Consider the following 27,653-nt stretch of genomic DNA (forward strand, 5'->3'; position numbering starts at 1 on the left):
CTTTGACTGTTGGTTGGAGAGAAGTGGCTTGCAAAGGAGACAAAAATATCATCCAGAAAACAGCAGAAAATCTAGAAGAGAGTATATCATGGAACCAAGGAAAAGAGGAAATAATGATTATTGATAATGATGTTACTGAAAATTCAAGAAGGGGAGGGGTGGATTAAAATCCTTTGATATAGAAAGAGGGGTCATTTGTCATCTTGACCATAACTCACTCAATGGAATGAGGTAGACCGAAGGCAGACTGGTGAAGAGTGAAGCATAAATGGATTTTAGAAATGGAGAAAAGAAATCCAGACAAGTTTAGGTTTTTCTCATATTTGGGTGTAAAGGAAAGAAGAGAGATTCCCCAGAAGGAAATAAAAGTTTATGAAACAATTTTATTTTCATGGAACAGGTTGAATTTATGTAAGATCTTTTAGGTAAAATCCAATGGAAAGGAAAAAACTGATCATTTAAAAGAGTGCATTGAATTTATACATTTAATACATATTAAGTCCCTAAAACATGCATAATGAGTTTCTTCCTAGTATTGTAAACCAATTTTACTTTTTTCACATATTTTTTCAATTGTAGTATGATTAAGCAATGTTATTGGAAGTTGTTCTTTGTAAGTACTTTATTCATATTAGTCAATACATTATTCATGCCATCTAGTAAGTGACTTATCTTATTGGAAATCTGTCTAAGCCACCTAATGTGACTGGTTCAGGTCTGACCTCTACTGTATTCAAGTTTTCCACAATTATATTGTCCTACAGGGAACAGATAACCTGAAATAATTCCCAGATGTGGCCAAACAAAAAAAAATATATATTTTTTTTTCTTACCTGGCTTTTTAAGCCTTGACAGATGAAGGCTAAGTGGAACCATAAATATCTATCCAAGTCCTAGTTTAGAGAACATTTCTTTTCAACCATGATCTGGTGCCATCACTTAGGGAATGAGGATCAATTCCCCTGATACTTCCTATTCTAAATATAGAAAAGAAATTAAATTAATGAGGGAGGAGGGTCAGGGTAAGTTCATAATCGCCCTCTTCCCTCCAATTGGGGAGGTAAGAGTGGCAGATACTCCTAGTTTCCTTCCTAACATCCAGTCTTTTCTTCTTATTTATTGTCAGTTTTCTTTGTTTTGGGGATGCAGTGCACTCAATTTTAAAAATTCATTTCTCAGCTCAGGATGAGATGAATGAGCTGTAAACAGAAGGCTGCCAGAGTTGGCTGGAAACATAGGCTTTCCTACTTTAGGTCCTGAGCCTCATCTGTATTACGTCTTCTGTCACAATGCCTATAGCCTGGATGGGGTGGCCTTAGTGGCAGTGGCAACTGCTTTTTGGAACCATAAGGGAAATTCTGTGAGAATCTACTTGATAACCTTCAACTATTAAACACACACACACACACACACACACACACGCACACGCACACACATATACACATACACACACACATGCACCAACTACCTCTCTTTGGATTACAATTTTTTGCATGAGAAAAACAAAAACATCCTATATTGCTTTTTTATTTAGGTTTTCTGACCTCTAGCCAGACTAACTCAGAGAAAGGCAAACTTCATGAAAAGGTCCAGGAAATAGGTATTTCACACTCAGTAGATCATGTTGTCCATTACAGTTCCTCAGCTGTCATGCTTTAGCACAATAGCCAGATAGACAACATGTAAAAGGGTTCAGTTGTGTTCCAATTAAACTTTGTATACAAAATCAGGCGGCTAGGAAGATTAGGCCCATGGGCCATCAACTCCTGCTTTATCTGAGGAAAAGTGAAACTGGGGATGTTATCTTCCTTGCATTTATGTCCTAATTAGTTACCCAGGTGAGTATTTATTTGTGTCTGGGGAATATTTAATAGGAATACAGTGAAAACTCCATTATGTGGCAAGAGAGAGGAAGGAGGCAAAATTGATTTATTTCTGTCTCTGGCTAAGAGACACCAGAAAGTTGAGAGGATTCAAGCAGATCTGAATTCTTGTATTGAAGCACCCGCATTAAAGAGAAATAACAAACTCATTTGTTGTATTTTTTTTTTCTGTTTTGCATAGCTAGTAGTTGTTTTAGACAGCTTTTTTGCTGCTGTGACTAAAAGACCTAATCAGAATAACTAGAAAAGGAAAATATTTGGAGGCTTACAGTTTCAGAGGTCCCAATCCATAGACAGCAGGCTCCATTTCTCATGGCTTGAGATGAGGCTGAATATCATGGCAGATGTGGCCAAGGGAAGCAGCTTACATGGTGATCAGAAAGGAGAGAGAGAGAAAGGGGGGGAGAGGAAGGGAGAGAGGGAGAGGGAGGGAGGGAGGGAAGGAGAGAGAGAGAGAGAGAGAGAGAGAGAGAGAGAGAGAGAGGAGGGGGAGGGGGAGGGGGAGGGGGAGGGGGAGGGGGAGAGGGAGGGAGGGAGGGAGGGAGAGAGGGAGAGAGAGAGAGAGAGAGAGAGAGAGAGAGAGAGAGAGAGAGACTCCATTTTCCGAGTACAAAATATATACCCCAAAGCCTCTAATGAACCACTTCCTCCAGCCACATTCCACCTGTCTCCAGTTACCACTCAGTTAATCACTGATGGGATTAAATCACAGCCTAATCACCTAATCACCTCTACTCTTAACCCTCTCACATTCTCTTGCATGTGAGCTTTAGGGGGATACCTCACATACAAACCATAACAGTAGTCTTAAAACAGAATAGTTTTCAACACCTTTTGTGTAGAAATGTACAATATTAGAACAGCATTCTGGGTCAAATTCATGTTTGGGTCTAGTCTGGCAGTCTCTATTTATCATATTGTTTCTTTGGTAAATGAAGTTCAAATTAGAAACAATTATGGATTAACTTTTGGAATAAAACTTACTCATGAATAGTAATTCTGCCTACATGTAACTTTCACTATAAGCCAGATTTTCCTAGTGCCTAAAAGTTACTCCTGAGTATCAACTGGGAACTTTAGGAAACTGTATTTATTTTCTTTCAGTATTAAGAAATTTAATGTAGTATTCACTTATGCCTAACCTTTCTTTGGCAGTAGCTTATATATTTGAAGCAACAACTTTAAAACACAAAGTGCACAGCTGAGGGAGATGTACTTAGCCGACTGTATGAAATGCTTAGATTCCAATAGACTTTTGTAATAAACTAGTAAATCTTGACTGGTATAGAGAACTTATTATTAAGCATATGAATTCATTAAGTTTATATACTTTTGAGAAGAAATGCATTTAGAATACCTGGAGCAATTGAGACGATAACAGTTTTTAATTGCAAATTTTAATTGAGGTCTTATTAATGAGTCCCATCTTCATTAGGTGCTCTTTCTTATTTTCTCCTCCTCTTCCTGCCCTTCCTTGTTCTGTTAGCCTTCTTTCTTTCCTCCTCCTTCTGTTCTTATTTAATAATTTATCTTATAATAAGATGGAAAATTAAAATCAAATTAATTCTGACAAGCAACAGACTGATGATTTGAATTAAAATAAGATAAAATAAAATGAACAAAACCACTAGTGAGGAATAATCTCTGCCAGAAAAAAATGTTTTTTGTTAGATATTTCTAAAAGTAGGAATGTAAACAGGGTTGGATACATATCTGTTTTAGGCCTAGAGAAAATATACTAAAACAGATTCATAACAGAGTAAAAGAAACAAAGAATATAAATAGAATACAAAGAGTAGTGTAGAAAACATAAGATTTCTGGTAGCCAAAATATAATGAAATTTTGACCATTTTCTTCAACAATTACCAAGAACTTTGGGATAGTATAGGATGTAACTATCAAATAATTTTTAGTAATTTTTGTATTATATAAAATTAAACAAACGTAATGTCACTCTGTAAACAGATGTAGACTCAGATATAAAACATAAAATAAAGTGAATTTCAAAAAAATTTAAATGTAATTACTGATAGTAATTTGTAAATGCACATTATATACCTTCAGTATATCCATATGACCACAATCACATATGTGAAAAAAATATTTAATGAAACTATATTGATTACTACATGTGATGGATTTGATTTTTATTATATTTAATGCATTTTTAAAAAATTTTTGGTTGCATTTCATTACCTTGCTGTCACAATAATGAAAAATGGTGTAATGAAGAATATTTGAGAAGTTATAAATGGCAGTGTAGTCATATACTCACAGTTGATATTTAGTAATGTGTGTTTTATTCAGACAAAAATATGACTTATTCTAAATGTATATTATTAACACACTCCTGTAAGGCAAACCTCACACCTCTTTCATTAATATTTTTTCCCTTTTATTCTGTCATTAATAATCAACTTATATGTTTTTTAAATACACACTTTACTGTTTCTAAAAAGTAAACCAAATCCACAGCGTTATAATGTGCAGGGCAATATTTAAACTTAATATAGATAACTAGGAAGAGGAACTAATGAGCTTACTTAATCACATAATGATATATGTAAATTAATGTAAATATTACTGCATATTTATTATATAAAATTATTCATATTTTATGATATATATAATAGAATATAAATTAACCATATCTAAATGAAGATTACATTAATGCACATGCTGTAAGAAGTTATAGTTATACTTCATTAAATATAAAATAATTTAGAAACATAACATAGAAATTCACATTGTATGGAACTTAAATAGCTCTAGAAATTATAAATAAATGTAACATAAGCATTTGGGCTAAATTAGCATCTCAAAAGTTTTCTACCAGCATTACAATATTTTTGTGGTTGTAGTACAATATAATTCTCTCTTTATAAATAAAAATATGCTCCCAAGGTCAAAGAAAATGTACACAACTGAAAATGTTATTCTTATGACCTATAAGAGAGATCATTAACGTATAAGCACGTGTGTGAGCATGAGCATATATCTTACTTTATACAATGATTTTTTTCCAACATTAAAGGAAGGAATGGCAATGGACCATAGCTGCCCCATACTTTCTGATGTTCTTTCTATAAATATTTCATCATTAAAGTAAGACCATAGTCATGTAGTTGATGATATTAATAAGATAACTTTTGGAACATTACAGATGGAGCCAAATTACCTGGTAGCCCAAGTTTGACAGTAGTTTAAATAAATCACTCAAAATCTTAGTTTCCTCAACAATGAAAAGAGAAGTTGTTTCATATGTGTTTTTCTCTACTCCATATATTTTATAACATTTTGAAAAGGGTGTGTCTTATTGGTCAGGTTTATATTTCATTAATTTTATTTTTTATAATGATATATCCCTTCTAAATAATTTAACATTAACACTTTACCTTTCTATCTGGTATGTATAAAACAGTATATACTTTGTACAAATTGATGATTTACTAAAATAACTATTGAATAAAAACTGTCAATGTAATGTTTAAGCATATAACATTGCGAGCATTTACTATGAAGGGTGTTTGAATCCTGCCCTGAAATGATAGCATATGTTCTTTCCAAGCTTCAGAGGAATTGTTCTGGAAGTCAGCTATATATCAGACTTATCTGTACTGTATTTGCAGAAAATAATACTAGTGCCCAAATCTGAATTTAATCAGAGAACTCTGGAATGGGTCACAGGAATCAGTAATATTAATATGGACAAAATGAATATAGGATAATAATATATCAGTTTTAGAGAAAGCATCACCATGTGCCAAGAGTAGTTTTTAGTATTTAGCATGCATTTATAAATTTAATTTCCATAGCAATTTAAGTATGCACTCACATTATTCCTATTTTAAATCTGAGAAAACTGAGTATAAGGACATTTATTTTCTTGCTCAAGGTCAAACAGCAAGTAAGTGATGTATACCCTTGGGCCCATACTCTTCATTGGACATTCTACCCCTGCCTTTAAATAACATCAGAATATCGAGGTCTAGACAAGCATAATAACATAATTTAATGCCATGCTGTATCATACCATCACCAAAAAAGAATTCTGGGTTAACCTAAACAGAGGAAAAATTATTCAAGGAGTTGTTACTTACTGTTGGAGGTCATTTGAGAGTAAATTATCAGCTCAATCTTGGACTTGAGTCTGTTATTATCTGATGGAAATAAGGTTATCTCTTAGAGATCTTAGATAAGATGTCAACGTTCCTAATAAGTAATTTAAATGTATGGTTATACTAGTCAAACATTGAATTACATTTTTTTTTTGGAAATAGGTTATTTTTGTGTGTATTTGTCATTTTACTGTCTACCACGAATTTGATGGCACATGGTTTATATTTTTTCTATGCTACAGTGTTAGTTTTGCATTGTATATTTATGTTTTAACTTGTTTTCTGAATTAAAATCTCCCAGAAGGTAGGAACTGAGACCTCATCATCTTTGCAATCTATACAATACTTTATTTTTACTATAATCGGTCATGAAAAAGTTATATCTTAAAGTTATGAATGCATGAAGCTCTCATCAGAAATCTATAAGAAGATTGTTATAGTGATATTGCTTTCTGGGCATTTAAGTGTAACAGCAAAGGGTATTTAACAGTTAATAGTAGAGTACTTTTAAATAACACTGCTACTAAATGCCAGCACATATAACAGATGAGTAGCTTTTATCATAATGAAAATCATGAAAGAAGCTGCAAATAAAAATAAAAATAAATATAAATTCTTCTTTCATCAGGAAATCTCACTAAGCAAAAAAGAACTATCAGCTGAGTAACACAAAAACATGCTTATTGAAGAATGGTTGCTTTAGGGAAGGTAACTTTGTAATTTGGTATTGGCAAAGAATCTCATTTTTTCTCTTTTGTAATTTTTGAGTAATGTAGTATACATGTCAATTTGCCATTTTAAAAGTGTTGTTTTTTTTTTTTTTTTTTTAAATTTAATCTCTTCTCAGCTTAACCTCTTCTGGTGTCATCAGGATGTAGGACTGTCTCTATTCAGTAGATTCCTAAGCCTCTTTTCATCATTATACCCCCAAAATATAACATTTTGGCACATCACAGATTCTCAGTAAATATTAAACAGATGATTAACTGCCTCCTTCTAGTATCTAACCTCAAGTAGTACCAGCACCTAGATCATTGCAATGTAGTAAAAAATTTAAATAAATGATGAAAAATAAATGTTTAAAAAGTTGGAAATTAGGGTTTAAAACATGGATTGAATTCAACATTAACCCTTTTATAAAAGAATGCTACTAAATTTCTTTAAAGCTCAGCTTCTTTACCAGGAAAATAGAACAATAATATCTACTTCTTGTACCATTGTAGTATGGAAGAAAGAACTAAGGAGACTACACAAACACACTTAAATATATATATATGGAATACTATATATGAAATGTATATGAAAATTTTATATACATGTGAAGAATATTTCATACTCTTGATGATCTATAATTCTCAGTGCCCTGTGAATATTAACTGCCAAACAATTATTTGTGAAATAGAATTAAACTGATTTAAAAAAAAAAGCATTATCTGTTGGTTGAAACAATAAGGGCTCCTTATCCATTCTGAATTGCCATGTTAGATGATAATTTACCTATTCCTCCTTGAACAGGGTAATGTGAATTGGACAGCTACTTCTAGGAAGCTACCTAATTTACATCTACTCTGTTCAAATTTTTATTTCTTTAATTTAATGAATTTAAAGTTACAATTTAATTCTGTACTAATAGTTGCTTTCTCCACAAATCTCACTTCTTTGACTCTTAAAGCATTTATGTAGAGATTTTGCTGGGAAATGCTACTCTTCTAGTACTCAATTTAAGATCCAGATAATTGTTTAACAATTAATGATCTAATGATAAAAGAGAAGAAAAATTTATTCACAGAAAGATGTCTTGTCAGATGATTTTTACAATCATTGCTTTAAAGAACTAGACTTTCTTACTGAATCCAATCGTGAAGCCGGGCCTTTTTTTGTTTCTGTAACTTGTTTTATTGCCCTACTGAACACATATTGATTTAACTTGCATTTATCCTTGTCTAGGGCCACTATATAGGACACCTTTATTTTCCTCCTTTGTCAGTTCAAAGTCATTCATTTTCATATAACATTCAGATCTTATTTTAGCTTTATTTTTCACTTCAGTAACTTCTTTGAATTTATTCAGAAATTCTATTATATACTCATTCATTGTATTATATATTTTACATTTTAATAAAACATTATTATCTTAATTGGTAGGATAAGTACGTAGCAGTGTAAATAATATAATTTAATTTTGAAAAAAGGATGATTTTTTTCCCACTGTTTTTTTCTACTAGCTATTACAGAATGAAATTTTCTATTTGTTATAGTTACAAATCATGTTTCTCACTAAACAGATAAATTGACAGACACCTACTGTAAATGGATCTCTTCTTCATTGCTATAGACTCAATTGCTCTTAGTTCTTATGCTTTTTTTAGCTTAATTTTATACTTATCATTTACAATATATTATTTACCATATTTTTCATTAGCCTAGAAATTAAAGTTTATTAAAACCATGTTAACATTTAATATTTATATATATTTTTTCTGCATATTGCTAGAAATAGAATCCTTATATTATATTATATGGTACTACACTTGACCATATATACTTAAGACCTACATTTTTGCTATTGAAATAATTGTGTGTGTGTGTGTGTATGTGTGTGTACACACACGTTTGTTAATCTGTAGTGCAAAATAAATCACTGTTGGGAAAAAGTAAAAAAGCTAAAGGACATGTATTATGGAATACTAAATTCCTAATAATGAACACATTCGTTATTTAAAAGGATTGCTAAAAATAAATGTCATACCTAAAATGTCTAGCATAGAAATTGTTCAGTAAAGGACTATTATTCTATTATTATGAGACTTTGATTTGATCGTATTCCAACTAGGTCTTCATTTCCACTTTTTGTACTTATCTAATGGAAACCTAACGAATTTCAAAAGATCCAATAATTTGACATACTTTATAAAAGGTCATTATATGTTCATTGGCTCATCCTACCTCATTGTATTGTTAAAATACTGATATAATTTTCCTCTTCTTTTTAATTGAAATTCAGTTAGAACATGCAGGTGTAAGGAAAATGACAACTAGTATAAATAAATTACTTTTTAAAATCTCGAATCATTAAAGTTATATCACACCAAAAGTAAAATGTTTCTTTCTTATGAATACACATTGTTTGGGGGCTTAATCCATATCAAAATTATTTCCATGTTAGTTCAACATAAAGCTTAATAGATCATGTCATTATAACATGCCATCATTAACCTTTTTTCATAGAATTCATAAAAATTTCAGTGGGTCTACTTTTTTTCTTTCTTTGTAGTATGTGTTCAGTGTCTATTGCTGCTGTTAGAAATTACCTCAAACTTAGCAACTTCACACAGGACTCATTTTGTTATCTCAGGGTTCTGTGGGTCAGAAGTTTGGGCACAGTGAGGTTCAGCTGGATCCTATGCTCATAGCCTCAGGAGGCAGAAATCCAGTCATTAGCTGGTCTGAACTTTTAAAATTTATTTTTATTTTATTACTGTTTTTGTATGTATTCATTATTTTGGCGGGGGGCTCTCAGAAAGATCCACTTCCATGCTCATTATGTTGTTGGCAACATTCAGTTTTTTTGCACTTCTAGGACTAAGGTCTCTATTTCCTGCCTGTCAGGGCCAATTTTTGATCCTAAAGGCAGCCTACATATTTCCCGGTGTTCCCCATGTGTCCTCTTCAGCAGTGATGGATTGAAGCCTTTTAGGATTTGAATTCCTCTGACTTCTATAGCATCTCTTGGACCCTGGCTAGAGAAATTTCTCTGCTCTTAAAGGTTTTTGTGGTTAGATTGAGCCCATTGTGAGAAACCCACATCATCTCATTATTTTAAGGCCTATAACTTTTTTTGCATCTGCAGACTGCCTTTTGCCATGTAATTTACATATTCATATTCACATGTTTCCAAAATTAGGGTAGGAGTGTCTTTGGGTTAGTCAGCCTCTTCCACTGTTTTAAAATGATCTTTTCCTCACTTCATGCTAGAAAAATCTCCCCTACATACAGGTAAGCTTAACATTTTAGGAAGGGAAAATGGAGCTCTTATGACTATATTCCATAATGTAATTTAAATATAGCATTGTAGTTGGATTTTAGTTGGAAATGATTAAGATCAGTGATTGTGTATGAGCTCTTTAAAGTTCAAAATGTGTCAAGAGCCTTATTGGTTCAGGTCTATACATAAACCCACCTTCCTATTATGAATTTTGTTTTAATTCAAAACTTCATAGTAAGGAAAGAGTCTACAAATTTACTTTTCCGCCTTTCATTAGACTTTTGGTTTCCTGTTTCATCAACTTTATCAAATTTGTTATTATGCTGTTGATATTTGCCATATTGAACAACAGAATCCATTTCTGAATCATCTAAAATCCTATTTTATTATCATTGTGCAGATTCCAAATATGATTAAGCTTGTATATCATGGCCAGGTGTGGCAGTGAACACCTGTTATGCCAGTGAGTCAGGAGGATAAGGCAAGGGGATTGCAAGTTCAAGGCCAGTCTCATCAACTTATTGAGACCCTAGGAAACCTAGTGAGACCCTGTTTCAAAGTAAAAAAAAAAAAAAATTAAAAGGGTTGGGGATGTGGCTCAATGGTAAAGCACCCCTGAGTTAAATCCCCAGTACCTAAATAAATAAATAAATGTGTGTCATGGTTTGGTCTCATTTATATTCTATTTATTCGTTAAGTTTTATATTCATAATATAAGTTTTATATTAAAGAGATTTGAAACCAAGATAGCTCCATCTGTTTTACCAGTTACATATTAAAATATTTCTAATAATTTATGTGAAATTAACTACCATATTTCAATGCTTCTAGTAACTAATTTTTTAGAAACCCACCTAAAAATATTAAACAACTTCTTGGTGTATAGTAATTGTTTTTCTACATTTTCTAATTCAAGGACTTTATTATTTTTTGGTTACTATTTATTAACTTCACATCATTTCCAATTGAAATAGACTTACTTTCATTTTGATAATTGTAAATGTTATAATTTAATGTCATACCACCTAATTGGTTCTTAAATATGCATATAATTTAGCTGTGTAGAGTTCTTTTTCAGAAATAAACTTGAGGTTGTTAGTTAAATGTTTTTGTATAAGAATTAGTGAAATGTTAGTGAAATAGTTACAGTGATCAATTTAGTAGATCAAATAACACATAAGCCCTAAAAGTCATTGTGTTTTTACATTAGGATTCCTTATGCCATTTAGGTTTTACTTTAACATTTTACTTTATCTGTACATGATGGCCTTGTCAGAATCTGATGCGGTTAGAAATATTCTATTTACAAACTGTATTTCTAGTTGTACATCCTTTATGTTAAAGATTCTGAGAATCAAGGGGAAATGTAATCCATTTTTCTGTATCAGAATCTTGTATTTCAAGGACATAAGACAAAGATTTCTCTCATCCTGCAGTTCATTATTCTCAAGGGCCATGTGTACTTTTGTCTCTGACCCTCTAAAAATGTGTGACTGGATATAGTATAAGCAAGGGTTTAAAAGTAAAATAAACGAACAACAACCAAAAAAAAAAAAAAATCAGGAGTATGTTCCCAGATATGGCTCCCTGTGAAAAAGAGAAAATGTGTTGCAGCACGGTGCACGGAGTGCTGTGCTATGAATTTCAAACTATTATACACTTCAAATATATTTTTAGGCACCCTTCTTTCCCCCAAATCCTCAATTACCATAATTTTGTTGATAAAAGTTCTTTTCCAGGATGAAATAATGAATGTAATTTTAGTGTGTAACGTGCACAAATCAAGTCTTATTTTATACTCGGCTCTTTCTTCAATTCACTAGAAACTAAGGCTAGTAGGCTCAGATTCCAGTCTCCTTCATATCTCAAAGAATTCAGCATCCCTGCTTCTTTTGCTATACCATCCTGGGTTAGAAACCAAGCAAACACCTTACAGTTTACTCATACCAAAAATCACTTTAAGAAAGGTGTATTATTCAAAAATGAACCAGAGACTTAGACTTAACTTCTCCCTCACCTGTTTCTCGCTGACCTACTTAATGATGGCACACTTAAGTTGTGAACCCTGATGGGAGAGCAGCAGATCTACTGGGTAGTGTGCTGTCCATGCAGAATTTTCTCCTGTGTTGTATTCTGTATTTTTTAACTACGGATTTTTCTGAATGGCTTTGTTAAGTGCATTAGAGATTATTTGTTAAGTGTAACCTCATCTCACAATTGGTTGGGTTTGTGTTTCCCAAGGTACTGTCCCAAGGAAGCATGCTTTTAAAGTATCCCACTCTGTGAAACAGGTTAAATTCATTCTGGGCAGAGAGCAATCATGTTAGCGACCAATTCTTCACTGTACACACTCAGGGTTCAAAAGTTGTGGCAAAAATAAGACCTCTTATTAGAAATTTGCTTCATTAAGACATAGTCAAAATGCATTTAGTCTGTAAACACAGTCAATTGTGTAGCGGCATCCCCTACAAGGGAAAGTTGTCCCACTTAATCGGCCTCGTTACTCTTTTTTTAGTAATCTGTGAGGAAATGGGAGTCATGAATCTTCCCTGTCCTTCCTTCAAAATTGCCTGGCCAGAAAGAAGTGAAAAATGTGTTTTCTAGACATTCATACAAGAAAATATTAAGAAGTAGAAGAAACAAAATAAAGCCACAGGGATAAACATCAGAAGCTTGCTTAAATGGCTCAGCCTCATATAATTGCTTTTCTGTCAGCAGGATTATTAACAATTTCGGACATCTGAAAATTAAATTAACAGCCTTAAAATATTTTACAGAATGAGATAGAGCATGATACATGAAACATAATGACCCCACTGAAATTCAGCCAAGCCAGCGCAGCTACTCGTGTAGACAGAGAAGACAACTAGTTAATCATCACAGAGCAAATTAGACAGAGCAAATGAGCTTGCCACATTCCACAGCCTTAGCTACCAAGAAGATGATATGCCACTAATTAGAATGAAAGAACTCTAAGCATATTATTATCTGTATAGAAAGAGAAACCAAGAGTGTAGCTTTGAATTGCTTCTACCAAAGCCGGAATCCTTGGTTACATAGTATATGGTACAAAGTACACTTGTGAAAGTTCGTATATGTGTTTGTATGGTGTTCATGCATATATTTAATTTAGGGCACACTTTTTGCATCTTGACATCATGACCCTTACAAATTTTCCCCAATATTAATTTATACTCTTTGAAAAAAGCAAACAGAATGCAAAAGCATTTTGTAAAAGTGTGATCATCTCTTTAAAGAATAAAATAGCTGTTTTTTTTTTATATCTTTTCTTACATAGTATTGTTATTTTTTTCTTTTGCAAAGTATATTTCTGTTGCATATAAAATAAATATTTGGACTTAGTTTATCACTGGAGATTAATCTGAAATCATATTTTCTAGCCTTAATTAGCATTCATTTGCTTAATTGTCATTCTCAGCCCCATCATTTCCATTTTTCACTAACTTGAACAATGCTATCTTCTGCTGTTTGCACTTTAATTTAAATTTCTATTAAGGTTTATGAACAGTAATAAGGTCCTGTTTGAATATTCATTAGCTTCTGAATTGTGAGCTATGAAAAGGTGCTTTCTTTTACCTTAATGAAACTGGCACAGCATGGGACTGATCAGTTGTGACATTTGATTTGAGGCATCCAGTGAATTTTCTCATTGTTTATTGACACATCTTGTCCAAACAGCTCCCTCGCAAGTGAGCGGAGTAATGAAGGAGAGAGTGCTGCAGCGGAGTGTGGAGCTTTCCTGGCAGGAACCAGAGCATCCCAATGGAGTCATCACCGAGTATGAAATCAAGTATTACGAGAAAGTAAGTGCTAAGAGCAGCTGAAATGTACGACAGTGTGTGCTGTGTCTCATGTCATCCTACTGTTTTGTACCCCAAAGTTGGTCATTATGCCAACAACTTGGAACTACTTCAGAATTTGTAGTCAATTTTAGCCATTTTTAATAAGCGTCTCCCTGAGTCTCTGTTTCATTGTTACAATCATGATTTTTGTGTATAAAATTTCTATTACAGAACTGATTATTTCATTTGTAGTAAACGTATTTACTCAATTTTTGATACATAGTAATTAGAGGTATGATGTGTTAGTACAACAGAAACTACAAAGCGCAATACATTTTGCTTTTTGCTTGTTTCATTTTTGTTGTGTGCTTTTTGTTTTTAGCCCAATATATATTTGTGTGTGTATGTGTGTGTGTGTGTGTGTGTGTGTGTGTGTGTGTGTGTTGTGCTGGGGATTGAACCCAGGGCCTTGTGCATGGCAGGCAAGCACTTTACCAACTGAGCTATATCCCCAGCCAGCCCAATACATTTTGAGAAGTGTTGCTCTTGATATATCTGTTTGGACTCTTCATGATTTATTGAATTTATGTGATTCCATAATTATATCATCAAATACTTTAGAAGTGTGATAAAAATAAGAATATTTTGCATGAGACTTTTGTAGTATTGTCCAGATTTAAGAATCAGATAATGTTATTTTACTCCTTTAAATTCTTCCTGAAATGTATTTCATATGTTATGCAATCATATCTAGCACCTTCTTCCATGAAGAATAATGGGCTAGAACTCAAGTGCTGCCCCTGTAATCTTCTTGTAGCAGGTGAACTCAGCAAATAGTTGTGTATCTCAGTATATGAGTACATTTGCTCCTGTGGAGAGAGAACAAAACAAAAATATAAAAAAGATTTGTTACAGATATCCCTGGTGCACCTCAGAGAAAGACCTGGATCAAGGTTTTAAACATGGAAACTATTACTCTTGTTTTACTAATCATAATAATAAATGTTTCTAGTATTGACTCAACTAGTTAACTACACAAACTATTTTAACTATGTAGACAGGATTACTAAATGGAAACTTAAAGCTTTGGGAAACTTTAGGATTTAGTAGACTTGGTTAAATAAATTGAAATATGCAAAATACTCTGGTAATAAGTATACTTTTTTCCTTTTGAAGAAAAAAAATTTAAAGGTTACACTTAATGTTCATATATTGTTTAAAATAGTTTTCTAATTATTTACATTATGAAATCAGGTGTTTATGCTTGAAGTTGCGATTCCTATGCCTCATTTTTGTACCAGGAAATATATTTTTGGTTACAACAAGTGTGTTCAAAGGGGATCACTGTTTTTAATATTGTTTGTGTTGTACATTTTCCGATTACCTCAAGTTATAGTTCTTTCTTGAAACTATCAGATTTCAAAGATAATAAAACACAGGTTTCAAGTAAAGTTTCTCATAATGCAAATTTGAAATATTTTGCAAATTCTATGAAATAAATGTGTTTAAATAGCTAATTTTTATTTTGCATGACAGAAATGATATCTCTATATTCAGTAAATTTGCAAATTAAGCAATTATTGGAAAACAGTACACGTATTTCATTGTGCTGTAATGTATGCAGGCATATAATCTATTTATCATCATGTTCCTCTAATACATTAAGACTCGTTCTTTTATTTAAGATAAATATATAGCCAATACCAACTATCATTTTTACAAATGATAATAATGAAGACAATCACAGGTCACTTTCATGAAATTGAATTTAAGTATAGATTTATTTGCAGTTTGTAAATATCATTGTGAAGGTAAATCAAACCATAAGACTGACATTTTCAAATTTCAATGAACAATTTTATTTCTAAGTAAAATTGAATAGGAGCATTTACATAGAATAAATAAAAACTCTCTAAAGTTATATAAAGTATTATCTTTTAAACTACTCATAAATAACTTAGTTACATCAAGGAAGTTTTAATTTTTTATTCATCTAAATATCATTTTGATGATGTTCTCTATATGCTCAAATTTTTATATTTATTTCATTCTTAGGCTTATCATGTATGTGCATACAATGTGTTTGATGCCTATGAGATAAAGAAGATAGAAAATGAAACTTTAAAGTAAACTTCTCAAGCCTCAGTTTTCACAGGAAATAGAATTAAATTTAAAATTTTGTCAAACCATAAATTAAATGATAATTTACTTTCATATTGAGTTTTTAATTAAAAACATTCCATTAAGTACTGCTAAGAACTATTTTGTAGAAGTAGCTTTGTTCTGTGAGAAATGAGTTTTTATTGAAAATAATTGATGTGTCATTATAGTGTTGGTTTGAAGAGAATTTCTTGATTCAATAACTTTCTTAAGTTTTGGCATATGGCTTTTTGCTTATTATATAACATTTGAGAAAAATTAAAGGAACTACAATATGATACAAAAAGCTCTCATAAACCATAGTTTTTATAGGTGTACTCACATTTTGATCAGTAGGGCACTTTGTTATATTATGGTTCTTGCCATTATGCCGTATCCCAACAAAGCAAAAAACCAAACATTATAATTATTTCATTCATAAAGTATTTCTCTTTGAAAGTTATAGAACAAAGGCAAGCATTTTACATTTAGATTTTATATTATCTTAAAAGCAACTCACTGTTATAATATTCCGCAAGGCACAATGTAGCCTCTATAAAAACAATACAGCAAATTGAAATAAATTGCAGAATTGGCTGTCAAATTATCGGGTTACATTCACAATTAAATATTCTCTATAAATATTGTTTCTAGGATCAAAGGGAAAGGACCTACTCAACTGTAAAAACCAAGTCCACCTCAGCCTCCATAAATAATCTGAAACCAGGAACAGTGTATGTTTTCCAGATTCGGGCTTTTACTGCTGCAGGTTATGGAAATTACAGTCCCAGACTTGATGTTGCTACGCTAGAGGAAGCTACAGGTAAAATGTTTGAAGGTAATTACAACCTTTGGTTTGAATTCTTATCCTTGATAACTCTCAGACTTATTTTTTTCCAGTATCAAGGGTGATGATTTGCATCAAGATAATTTTTACATATAAAAATAAATACATATGCACATACATGCATACTTTATAAAGGTCATTCAGGATAACAATTTTTCTATTTCTGGGTTGTTTTTTTCCCCTGCAATGTTCGAACCTTATAATTTACACTACTTACTTTAACATGCACTGGATTTATTTATTTTACAAAGGTGAAGTTAGAATTAGAAACAAGATTTATACATTTTTTATGTTGACACAAGATTTTTTTTATAGACTTCAAAGTAATCATGCTTTGGGTCCTTCAAATTATTCCTTCTGAAAATTTCTCCAAATGAGGCTGGGATGTACATGGGGTGGACAAGAGAACCGTAGCCAAGAGCTGTGTTAATTTAAGCGACTTGTCACTTAGCAGTAATTTCAAACACTGGAGTTCAGAAAGAAGATCTTAGAACTTATATTTCTTTTGTTTTCATCATTTCTTTCTTCGTTTTTATTATGAAATATTTCAAGGATACTAAAGAAATACAGTATATAAAAATATAAAGGAGATAAGTAAATGAATATCCCTGTATGCACCACTCAGCTGAAATATACAACGGAAACAATAACTTTAAACTCCTTTATCACAATTGATATTCTTTAGTGCAACATAAAATTATAACAAATCATGTATATCTTTGTAGTATGTAACAAATGAGCAGATGTGTCTTGAGGTGTGTGTCCAAGCTAACTGTTAAGACTACAGGTTCAGAATAAGGGACTCACTACTGGCTGTGCTTCAGGTGGATTGAAGCCTGTGTTTCTGTACTGGGGAATTCTTGATTCCTCACATTACTGCTCAGGCACAAGGTTCACCTCATCTCCTTGCCAATCTAGTGTCCCTATAAAATTCTAAACAAGAGAAAGTAGAAAAATGTCATATGATTTTTTCCCTCACCTTTTAAAAGAAGTTTTAAAAACAAATTAAATTAAATGATTTGATCAAAGAATTGCTTTGACTTCAAAGAATTTTTTATAGATATTTTATGAAATATCTTTTGCACTTATTTATTGTTTGAAAGCCTAAAAATAGTAGTATTTTTTTTTTCAAAATATTTTTGTTGCTCTTTTTTTTGGGGGGGAGGGGTACCAGGGATTGAAATCAGGGGCACTTAATCACTTAGTCACATTCCCAAAAACCTTTCATTTATTTATTAATTTTTAAATTAAGACAGGGTTTCACTAAGTTGCTTAGAACCTCACTAAGTTGCTGAGGCTGGCCTTAAAATTATGATCCTCCTGATTTATCCTCCCAAGCCATTGGGATTATAGGTATGTGCCATCATGCCCAGTTTTGTTAATTTTTGATGAATCAATAGTACTTATGACCACAAAAAATAAAATTTATGTTGAAATCATTTTGAAATATAAATTGTTTTATAAAATTGTAGTTATACATAGGCATCATAGAAAAATTTGTCACATAATTTGTTATGAGGAGCTTAATGCTATTCTGATTTATTATTATCATTTTTAAATAGATTATATAAGACCCAAAGTGAAAGTATCTAAGTTTAGTGGCCCCAAAATATTATAAAAGCATTTTAGGCAAGAATTTCAACATTTAAACGTTTGAGTGGTTTATTGTTAAAATATGCTACAGTAATTTTCAACTAAGGCCAATCTCTTGCAGGCATGTGGCTGGGTTCACATCTTACCTCTACTATATCCATTTATAGAATTTGGGGTGAATGAGCTATTTCGGTGTACTGTGCTGAGATAGCAGTACCCAACTCAGAGGGTATTTTATGACAATTAAATAAATTAATATACACAAAGTGCCACATGTAGTTCCCAGCATGAAAGTTCTCACATGCCAACTTTTATTATTTAGCACAGCCATTTTCAAAGTTTCTGATCTCAGAAAGATTTTTACATTAAAAAATATTGAGGACTTCCAAAACAATCGTGTCCATGTGGGTTTTAGCTATCACTATTTGTCAAGTTGAAAATTGAAATTAAAATTTTAAGAACACAAGAAAATGCAAACATTATCTTCCTATTATAGTAAAACAATTTTGACCTTGTAGATCCCACCAGAAAGTTCTTGAGGATCCTTAGGGATTCCTAGACAACCTTTTGGGAACCACTTAGCATGAGGCACTGTGTAAAGAATTGTGTATATACAGAGATGCAAGATACAGTTGGTGCTGTCTGTTTAAAGCTTAGTGAAAGAGGGAGTTTACAAATTCTGACTACACAATTAAGCTCTGGAAGAGTGTGTGGCCCCATATGGTGAGCATGTCCAAGAAGAGTAGTGGGACTCACTGTACTAGGACATAGGGCAGGAGGGAAGATGCTTCCTGAGAGAAGTCACTTGAGCACTGTTTGAAAGAGAAGTTAAACTCAATTGTATATATACACTAAAATTCCCTTGTATAAAGAGCCAACCTACTGCCTTTACAGTTTTTAGGCCATGATGTTCTGATTATAGCTTTTACAAATTACTTGTAAAATTTATTGTCCATGAAATAGATGGAAACATTAGCCATAAATGTCAAGTATGGAAAACTTAAAATTTGACTCTAACTGTACATAAATACATATAAATAAATATTCTCAAATTCTGATTCATCAGTCACCTGAGTTAATTTTTCTCATGGAGCTCTAACTCTGAAGCTAAGGGAAAAACTGAGCCTAAAACAAGCAGAGAATTAGACCCATGGGACATATTGATTGAATGGAAAAAATTTCTATACATATGTACATAATTTCTTCCTTCCTTCCTACTCCATTTTCTCTATCTATATGTCTATCTATCTATCTGCAGATTAAAAAACAAAATTGAACCAAACTAACAAACAAAAATATTTGAAATCATCTTGTCTTTGTTGTGTGTTAACGGGCTAAAAATTAAAACTTGAAACCTTGAAAGTTTTTTTTTTTTTCTCCCAAACTTTGCTTAGTTCCCTTGGGGAGCAAATCACATGATGGTAAATTAGGAACTATGTATATAACTCCTTTGTTCAGACACTATCAGACCAGCTATTTTTGCTATTTTTCAATATAGAAAATACCTCTTATTAGCATGGACATACAGATTTAAGAAATAAATTGTCAAAAGGACACACTCATGAATAAATATAGAAAGGCCAATCCAAAAAAAAAAGAAGAAGAAGAAGAAGGAACGAACGAACAAAAACAAAACTAGTGCTGCCTATTATGGCAAGATAGACTCTGCCTACTCTAGAGATCCTGTCCCTTGCCACCAACTGGAGTAGTATTTTCCATTCTGCCTTAAAGATTAAAGCTGTTGATTGTTTCAGAAGTAAGCAAACCATGTTAATTTGACTTCATTTATTATATATTTGTAACTGGATCATTTATTGGCATATATGTTTTCATTGTTCTATATGCCTGATGATTTTATCAAGTCTATAACACTATTGAAAATATAATACTCTGGGGAAAATGTGGTAATGGTGAATTGCAATATAAGAAAACCTTGACTAGTCTGGAAAAATGGAATTGATAATATGTGTTACTTTGAAGTATTTTAATCAGAGACTGTTTTAAAGGACATGGAAACATGAATTCATTCCCATGGAGAGTTTTAGAAAACTCCAGCTGAGTTTGCATTAATAAGCATGTAAGAACCATTTAGTATTGTACAGGAAGTATCTACAAATAATGACACAATATTTTTTAAAGTACTTGCAGAAAATTTTCCGTTTCATAAGTAGGCTAGGTCCTCTCTAATCTTACAACTTATATAAAATGCAAAAGTAGACGTATTTTAAATTTACATTGATACTATACAATTAATTTATTTAAAATTAAAAGTGAAATAAATAAAACAGATATTTCTTACTCTGTTTAACCTCTTATATTCTTGCATGACATTGAATATTTCTGAGCCTCTTTCTTCTGTTTACAGCCACAGCTGTCTCCAGTGAACAGAATCCTGTTATTATCATTGCTGTGGTGGCGGTGGCAGGGACCATCATTTTGGTGTTCATGGTGTTTGGCTTCATCATTGGAAGAAGGTATAACATGGAATTGTTCTAATATTTAACATAAAATTATTGATTTTTGAGTATTAAATAGACCTGTTACTTATTGATTTTAGTATATTAGAATCTTATACAGTAAATGAGAACTTTCTTTGTCTGATATAAAATCTCAAGTCAATAAATGGTTATTATTCCAAGATCAAAACAAAGTGAGAGTTTTATTATTGCCTTCAGTTTAAGGGGAATAAGCATTGTAATTTCTATTGGATGAATTTTTATTGATTATTTTCATAGTTACATTTTCATAAAAATGTAGAAAATACCTAACAAATGCTTTACTCTATAGATATTGAAATAAATGCCTGTGGAAACCATTTAAAAACTGGGAGTTTTTTCCCAAAGAAATAATAATCAGATATGCATTTATTTATAAATCTAAATCCATAAATAAAGTTCTTTTTTGCATTGTTTTACACTAAGACTCCATTTTCTGTGAGTTTTTAAAATCATGTGAATTGTCATATTCTCACTAAATGGATTTGTATCTATTAGGAAATAGTTTTTAAGTTATAGTTCTCACTAGTATGTTGTTAAGTAATAAGGTACCTCATACTGAATGCTAAATATATAAAGTAAAATCATTGATTGTTATTGTCACAAATTTGGCTTTTTCCAGGCACTGTGGTTATAGCAAAGCTGACCAAGAAGGGGATGAAGAACTTTACTTTCATTGTAAGTGTTTGGCTTTTCTTTATTATCCTGTACCCCAATTAATAAAATGCAAATATCATTGTTAATATTGGCATGAACAAATTCCTGATGCATCATGCTTGACATTATATGAGATCAAATTTTTGCTTTAAAGCATTTAAGATATTTAAAATGAAAATCATGTGATGTGAATTCAGAAAAGTAAAGTGTTTTGAGAAATGTAATATAACTGAACTATATTCAGCTGCTTTTACATCACAATTTTTCCTTTTGCAAACTTTGCACAAGTATTTCTTAACATTTTAATAACAATTCATGAAATGTTTCATGTCCCCATTTGCTGTCTAAAGAATATCACTTCAGATTAGGAGGATAAACCCTTTTCTCTTGCCCAATGAGTGATGCTACTATGAAATATTAAACTAAGGAGCCTCTTTCTCGTATGAATTGTTTATCACTCATAGATATTTCATGTTGCACAAAGAATACAACAGTATTTCCAATTCACTGTATTTTCCTATTGATTTTGAGTTACCTCTCTCTTAAAAGTTCATATCAGAAATCACATTCTAAAGAGAACCTCAGACCCAAAGACAGTGCCCATCTGTGTTGATCTTATTCTCATTGCAATGTGAATGGCAAATTAAAATAGGAGCTGAGAGTAAAATAAACTGAACAATCAAATTGTTCCAGTTCTGAAAATTAATAATTACTATTCAAACCCGTTATTCCTATTTTTAATCCTTGAAAATATTTAAAACCAATTTTATGTATTTTTTCTTCATAGATACGATTCTTACTAAAATTTCTCATCATAAATTTCCTATATATATCATAAGAATATCACTTATCATGCAATTGATCATATTCTTATGTCAATATTGTAGAACATTTTGTCATATGCCCTCCTAAAGTCATAAGTACACATAAGCATCAATCAAGAATTCCTAATCATTTTAGAATATCCTTGTGATTGTTTTATTTAAAATTCAAATGAATATATGTGGTTTAAATACACAAATTGTGACTACTCTTTTTATCATTCCTAAATTTTTCAATGTGTTTTTATTTGTTAAGCCACCTTACCCCGATTTTAGATTTTGAAAGAGAGGTTGATTTATGTAATACAGATCCAAATTGAATAGGTATAGAATTCCAGTCAGTAAAGACAGGAAGGGCATGTGGGATGTGACAGATTACTAAAGTAAAGGAGAGGTAGATTTTTTTAAATCATGATTTTTAAACTTCAGGGCTCCTAATTTCATGGATTCCCTCCCCATTCCTGACCCTGGGAGGCCCTAAGCACTTTCACATATGTAATTGCATCTTCTTTTCTCAAAGAGGGTATCCCAGATCATAGGAGGTTCCAAACTTAAAAAATTTGAACCTACTCCTGATTATAAGGGAGTTCATGTGCCTCTGCTACCCTCCTGGGATTATCCGATATGTTCCCACTGTGCGAACTTCCTTTTGCTAATTCATCAGGGATTTCCCTGTGACAAGCCTCAGTGAAGAGAGCACTATAGTCAGCATATAGCTAGAATTTTCAAAGGAAAAGTGAAGGTCCCAGTTTTTCCAATTTCATGATAGTACAAAATATTTTTTAACAGTCCCCCAGACGGGAAGAGGAGAATCAAAACTTGAATCCCTATATTTTTATTTCTAGTGTAAAATGTATACAGAGGGTTAACATGAGACCTTATTTCCTGGCTTGATCCTCCCCACATGTAAATAATGTAATGGCACAGTTCTTTAAGATTATCATAATCAGTATGTCACTTTGTTTCATTTATTGACTATATCTGAGATATCACAAAATTATCAAAGATATAAATTTTAGTTAATTTGATTTTAATTCATAGGTTAATGTAGACATTAAATTGAAACACGGCTTATCCAAAACTTGTTGTACAGCCTAGTGTTTCATTGTCATCATTCAGTTTCAATATTTTGATGCCGTTCACATTTTCATGTTTCACATCCAGTTTGTAAAGAAAAATATGTAAGTGAATGTCTTAAGCTAACTTAGAAAAGATGAACTTGCTATGTATCAACAGTTTTCATCTCTGTGGCAAAATATCTATGGTGGTTTAAAGGTATTTAACATTCATGAAAAATGTAAATGAGGTATTAAAGCATAAAAAAATCACACTTTTACACTGAGATAAGAACAGACCAGAATATTCAGAAACTATGTCAATATTTTCTTTATTTTAAAACATTCATATGAAAAATAAGAGCACTTAACCTGTCCTATCCTGGTAATCTTTGATATTTTACAAGGATATCTTTTCTTGTCATTTGATAAGAACCAGATATTTCATTTTATTTTATTATTATATCTAACATACCTCAAGTACAACACTGTGGGAACCAGCTGTTTACAAGTTGGGGTTCTTTTATTGTACATGGACAATTTTCCTAGGTGCTAAGACATTGGATTGAATTTTTACAGAAACTTGAAAGCAACCATTTAACTGGCTTTTAGAGTACTGAATTTAATAGAATGTCCAGTCATTTGTATCAGGTGCACTCAACTCTCGGTGGCCCCAAGTGCTACATTTAAAAATATAAACACAATGGAGGAGTTTAGTGAAGCAATTCCAATTTACATTTTGTTTCCTCCTACCATTTCTTCTAACAATGTCTTGGAATCCAAGCTGGGCAGCATTTCATGTTTTTATGCCAAAATAGCTTTGGCCTGTCAAAATGTTTTATGACAGCTTGAATAAAGAACCATCAAAGAGCCATTTGAAATGCAGAAGGCTAACTCCAATCTAGCTCTCTTATCAAAAAATAAAAACAAACAACAACAACCCCCCACCCCCATCCCACCCCCACCCCACCCCCCAAAAAAAAACAATGAAAGAAAGAGAGAGCAAAAAGGGAGAAGATGGCTCTTTCTCCATCTGCCTGCCAATCTAGGAGGTTAACCTATTGTTTTCTTCCCTTCTCTCTTTTTCTCTTTCCCCCTCTTCCTGTACTCCTTCTTCTCTCTTTTCTCTTTCTGTCCCCTCTCTCTTTTCTTCTTGTGTTGTTTTTTATTTTTTTCATGTTCAGCTTTAGTAACAAATGAACATCTGTCAGTTTTATAAACTGCAACAATAATTGTTTAAGACAATCAATTTTGGATAACCAATCAACTACAGCAGAATAAACCAAGATTTTTAAATTCCATTTTCCTTTATACATTCTGCTTCCTTTTGTTTGTTATATGTTTATTTTTAAAATATAATTTTAATTTAATGTGATGACATAAGCACAGTTAGGCTGCAGTGTAATATATGAAGAAATATATTGTTCTCCAAATAATAAGATTTCATGGAAAGATTGTTTGGTGGCTTTGTTAACAATAAAGACTTTTTGAGGATATAGTGTAATTTTTTTTTCATTGCATTAATATAACCAAATATATGCCTATCTATCTTATCTTTGTCTTTAACCAAATGATTAGATTTGGAATACATGATTGTTAACTGGATTTGATATAAAGTTAACATAGCATTATCTGTTACCTGCATGCTTCTGGGTACATTTTAAGAAGATTTTAACTTTTAAGATGAATCTATGTTGTTTGAATTTTGACTACCTTTTGTGAGGCATATTGGCTACCTCTTCATAGCAGTTAAGATCTTCCAAAGCCTTATAATTAAAAGGTCTTATAAACAATTCCTCTTTTGAATTGCTGTCATACTTGGTTAACAGATCCCAGGAATAATGTACATTTTCTAACTTTCTTCTGCACTTTGTACATCTGGCCTCTATTGCCTTTCAAGGTGAAGATGAAACTATGTCTTTAGAAGATTTCTCTTTGATTCTGTGATAGCATTCCTTCATATCTTGTATTAATTTTATGTATATGTCAACAGTGGTTGGTCTTTAAAAAAATAAACCAAAAGAATAAGTAAGATGTCTAAATGTTTTTAATATTTCTGTCAGTGTAGTAGTCTACCTGTAAATGAAATGTCTTCTTTTCCCCGTGTATTAATTTGATTGATTGACTGACTGATAGATTTACAAATGTGTTTCCAAGTCCATTACAAACCTCAATATGGCTTGAACTATGCCATGATAGCAGTGAATTTAATTATACCTCAAGTCTGATAGGCATGTCAGAAATTTTGGTGGATGTCTTTTGTTGATTTACTGGAAAAGCTATTCAGTTAGGAACCTATGAGCTGGATCCTATGTTACCTATAGAAGCTTGCAGATAATACCTATACGCCAACAGACTGAAGTAGTCTGTTAAAACTGCTGTGAATCAGGTGATGTGGAAGCAAGTTCACTGTTCCAAGGAGCACTCTGCATAATGAAATTCCTGGGCTGACTGCACAATAAGTGCTTTGCTTCATCACAGTCATGCTTTCTTACATCATTACAGTTAAATTTCCAGGCACCAAAACCTACATTGACCCTGAAACCTATGAGGACCCAAATAGAGCTGTCCATCAATTCGCCAAGGAGCTAGATGCCTCCTGTATTAAAATTGAGCGTGTGATTGGTGCAGGTAAGGCTGTTGTAGCTTCCTTGTTCAGCTGTTCCATTTAGCCAAAATTGAAAGTCATACATCATAATGACAGGCAAATAATTATACTTCAAGTATAGAACTTTTGCATTTACCTGAGCTGTTGGAAGCAATGACGCTGTACTTATTTATAAAATCTTAAGAGAAAAAAAGTGGAAAAGAAGCATGTGGCACAGAGAATCTGTATACAGATTTTAAGATATTGTTCTATCATAAGCTATTTCATAATAGTTTTGACCTATTGTTGAGAAACAACTTAGTAAAAAGTAAAAGTCATAATTTTCCTGAATTTTGGTGGAATATACATTTCCACTTATAATCTTCTTACAAAACTTTTATTTTCATCTTTTTTCTTGTGTTTGTAATTATTAGCTATTATACTATTCAAATTCCTTTAGAAAATTAATCTACAAGAATTGCTTAAAGAGCATATTCTATTCTATATATGTTCAAGATAATTATACATTTTTTTTTGTATCCCAGTCCCTTAAATCTATCAAAAACAGTACACATAAAGTCCACACTTTTAAATCATTAATAAATATTTGCTTCTCATAGTTTTTAAGCATTAGGAATGTTGAGAATCTGCTAATGTTCCCTCATGCTATAGTAGGCTGTGTAGATTATATAGCATACTTCAGATCTAAATGTTTACTCAGAAAAGGGTTGATAATTGAATTGAAAAGCAGTAGCCTTTGTAACAGATTGTTTAGAAAAGCTTAACTTCTATGAATGAGCTGAAATGTATCTTTAATTTCATTTTGCCACTCTTTTCATAAACTATTTCATTTTGTATGAGAAGTAGAATCACCCATCCATAGTAATGCATTCATTTTAACTTGCAATTTTTTTCTTAATTAAAAAGTATCTTTAAAGAATATAATTCATTTACTTTGAGAAAGGAAATGTCTCAGAATGAAAATACAACTGGGTATTCTGTTATTTCAGGAGAATTTGGAGAAGTCTGCAGTGGTCGTCTGAAACTTCCAGGGAAAAGAGATGTAGCAGTAGCCATAAAAACCCTGAAAGTTGGTTACACAGAAAAACAAAGGAGAGACTTTTTATGTGAAGCAAGCATCATGGGGCAGTTTGACCACCCAAATGTTGTCCATTTGGAAGGAGTTGTTACAAGAGGTAGATATTGGTTGTATTTTTCAGTAATTGAATGGACTGAGTGTCAGAAATTACTATTACTGTGTTCACAATTAAAAAAATCATATCAAGAACATTTTATATATTGTAAGTAAGCATTTTTCCCTTGGTATGTTACTAATTAAAACAATTATTCTTTTATGCTACTACCTCAGAAACAATTGGGAAAAATGAATATAGGGTTTAAGTTGGAGAATAAATCTTATAAATACATGGAACAAGTGAGAAATATTTTTATTCAGGTTCAAAAGCATAAAAGTGAGAGTTTAGTCTTTACATTTTGTATAAAATATCATTTTCTTTGCATTTCATTCACAAGACAGAAGTCTAAAGTACATGTTGACTTTTATTCGTATGGTTTAATTTTGTGAATCACAACCACTTTCCAAGCAGACACTGAATGACTTTTTTAAGCTTAGTAGAAGCACTGAAAACGCTAAAAACACTCACACTAC

General features: G+C 32.0%; 1 protein-coding gene across 6 annotated transcripts in view; it reads left to right on the plus strand.

Moving 5' to 3' along the window:
• Window positions 1–27,653, plus strand: part of Epha7 (EPH receptor A7) — a 163,909-nt gene that overhangs the window by 122,283 nt on the left and 13,973 nt on the right. The window contains exons 6-11 of one of the 6 annotated variants that reach the window (XM_027928144.3): window positions 13,687–13,811; window positions 16,584–16,752; window positions 20,735–20,843; window positions 21,487–21,542; window positions 25,903–26,028; window positions 26,995–27,180. In XM_027928144.3, coding sequence (XP_027783945.1) covers window positions 13,687–13,811; window positions 16,584–16,752; window positions 20,735–20,843; window positions 21,487–21,542; window positions 25,903–26,028; window positions 26,995–27,180 — 771 coding nt within the window. Of the gene's footprint in view, window positions 1–13,686; window positions 13,812–16,583; window positions 16,768–20,734; window positions 20,844–21,486; window positions 21,543–24,581; window positions 24,617–25,902; window positions 26,029–26,994; window positions 27,181–27,653 lie in introns of those variants that run through there. The other 5 variants (XM_027928142.2, XM_027928143.3, XM_034636281.2 and 2 more) reach the window with 5 other exon arrangements.

The sequence above is a fragment of the Marmota flaviventris genome, chromosome 6 (assembly GCF_047511675.1).
Source record: "Marmota flaviventris isolate mMarFla1 chromosome 6, mMarFla1.hap1, whole genome shotgun sequence".
Taxonomy (NCBI): Eukaryota; Metazoa; Chordata; class Mammalia; order Rodentia; family Sciuridae; genus Marmota; species Marmota flaviventris.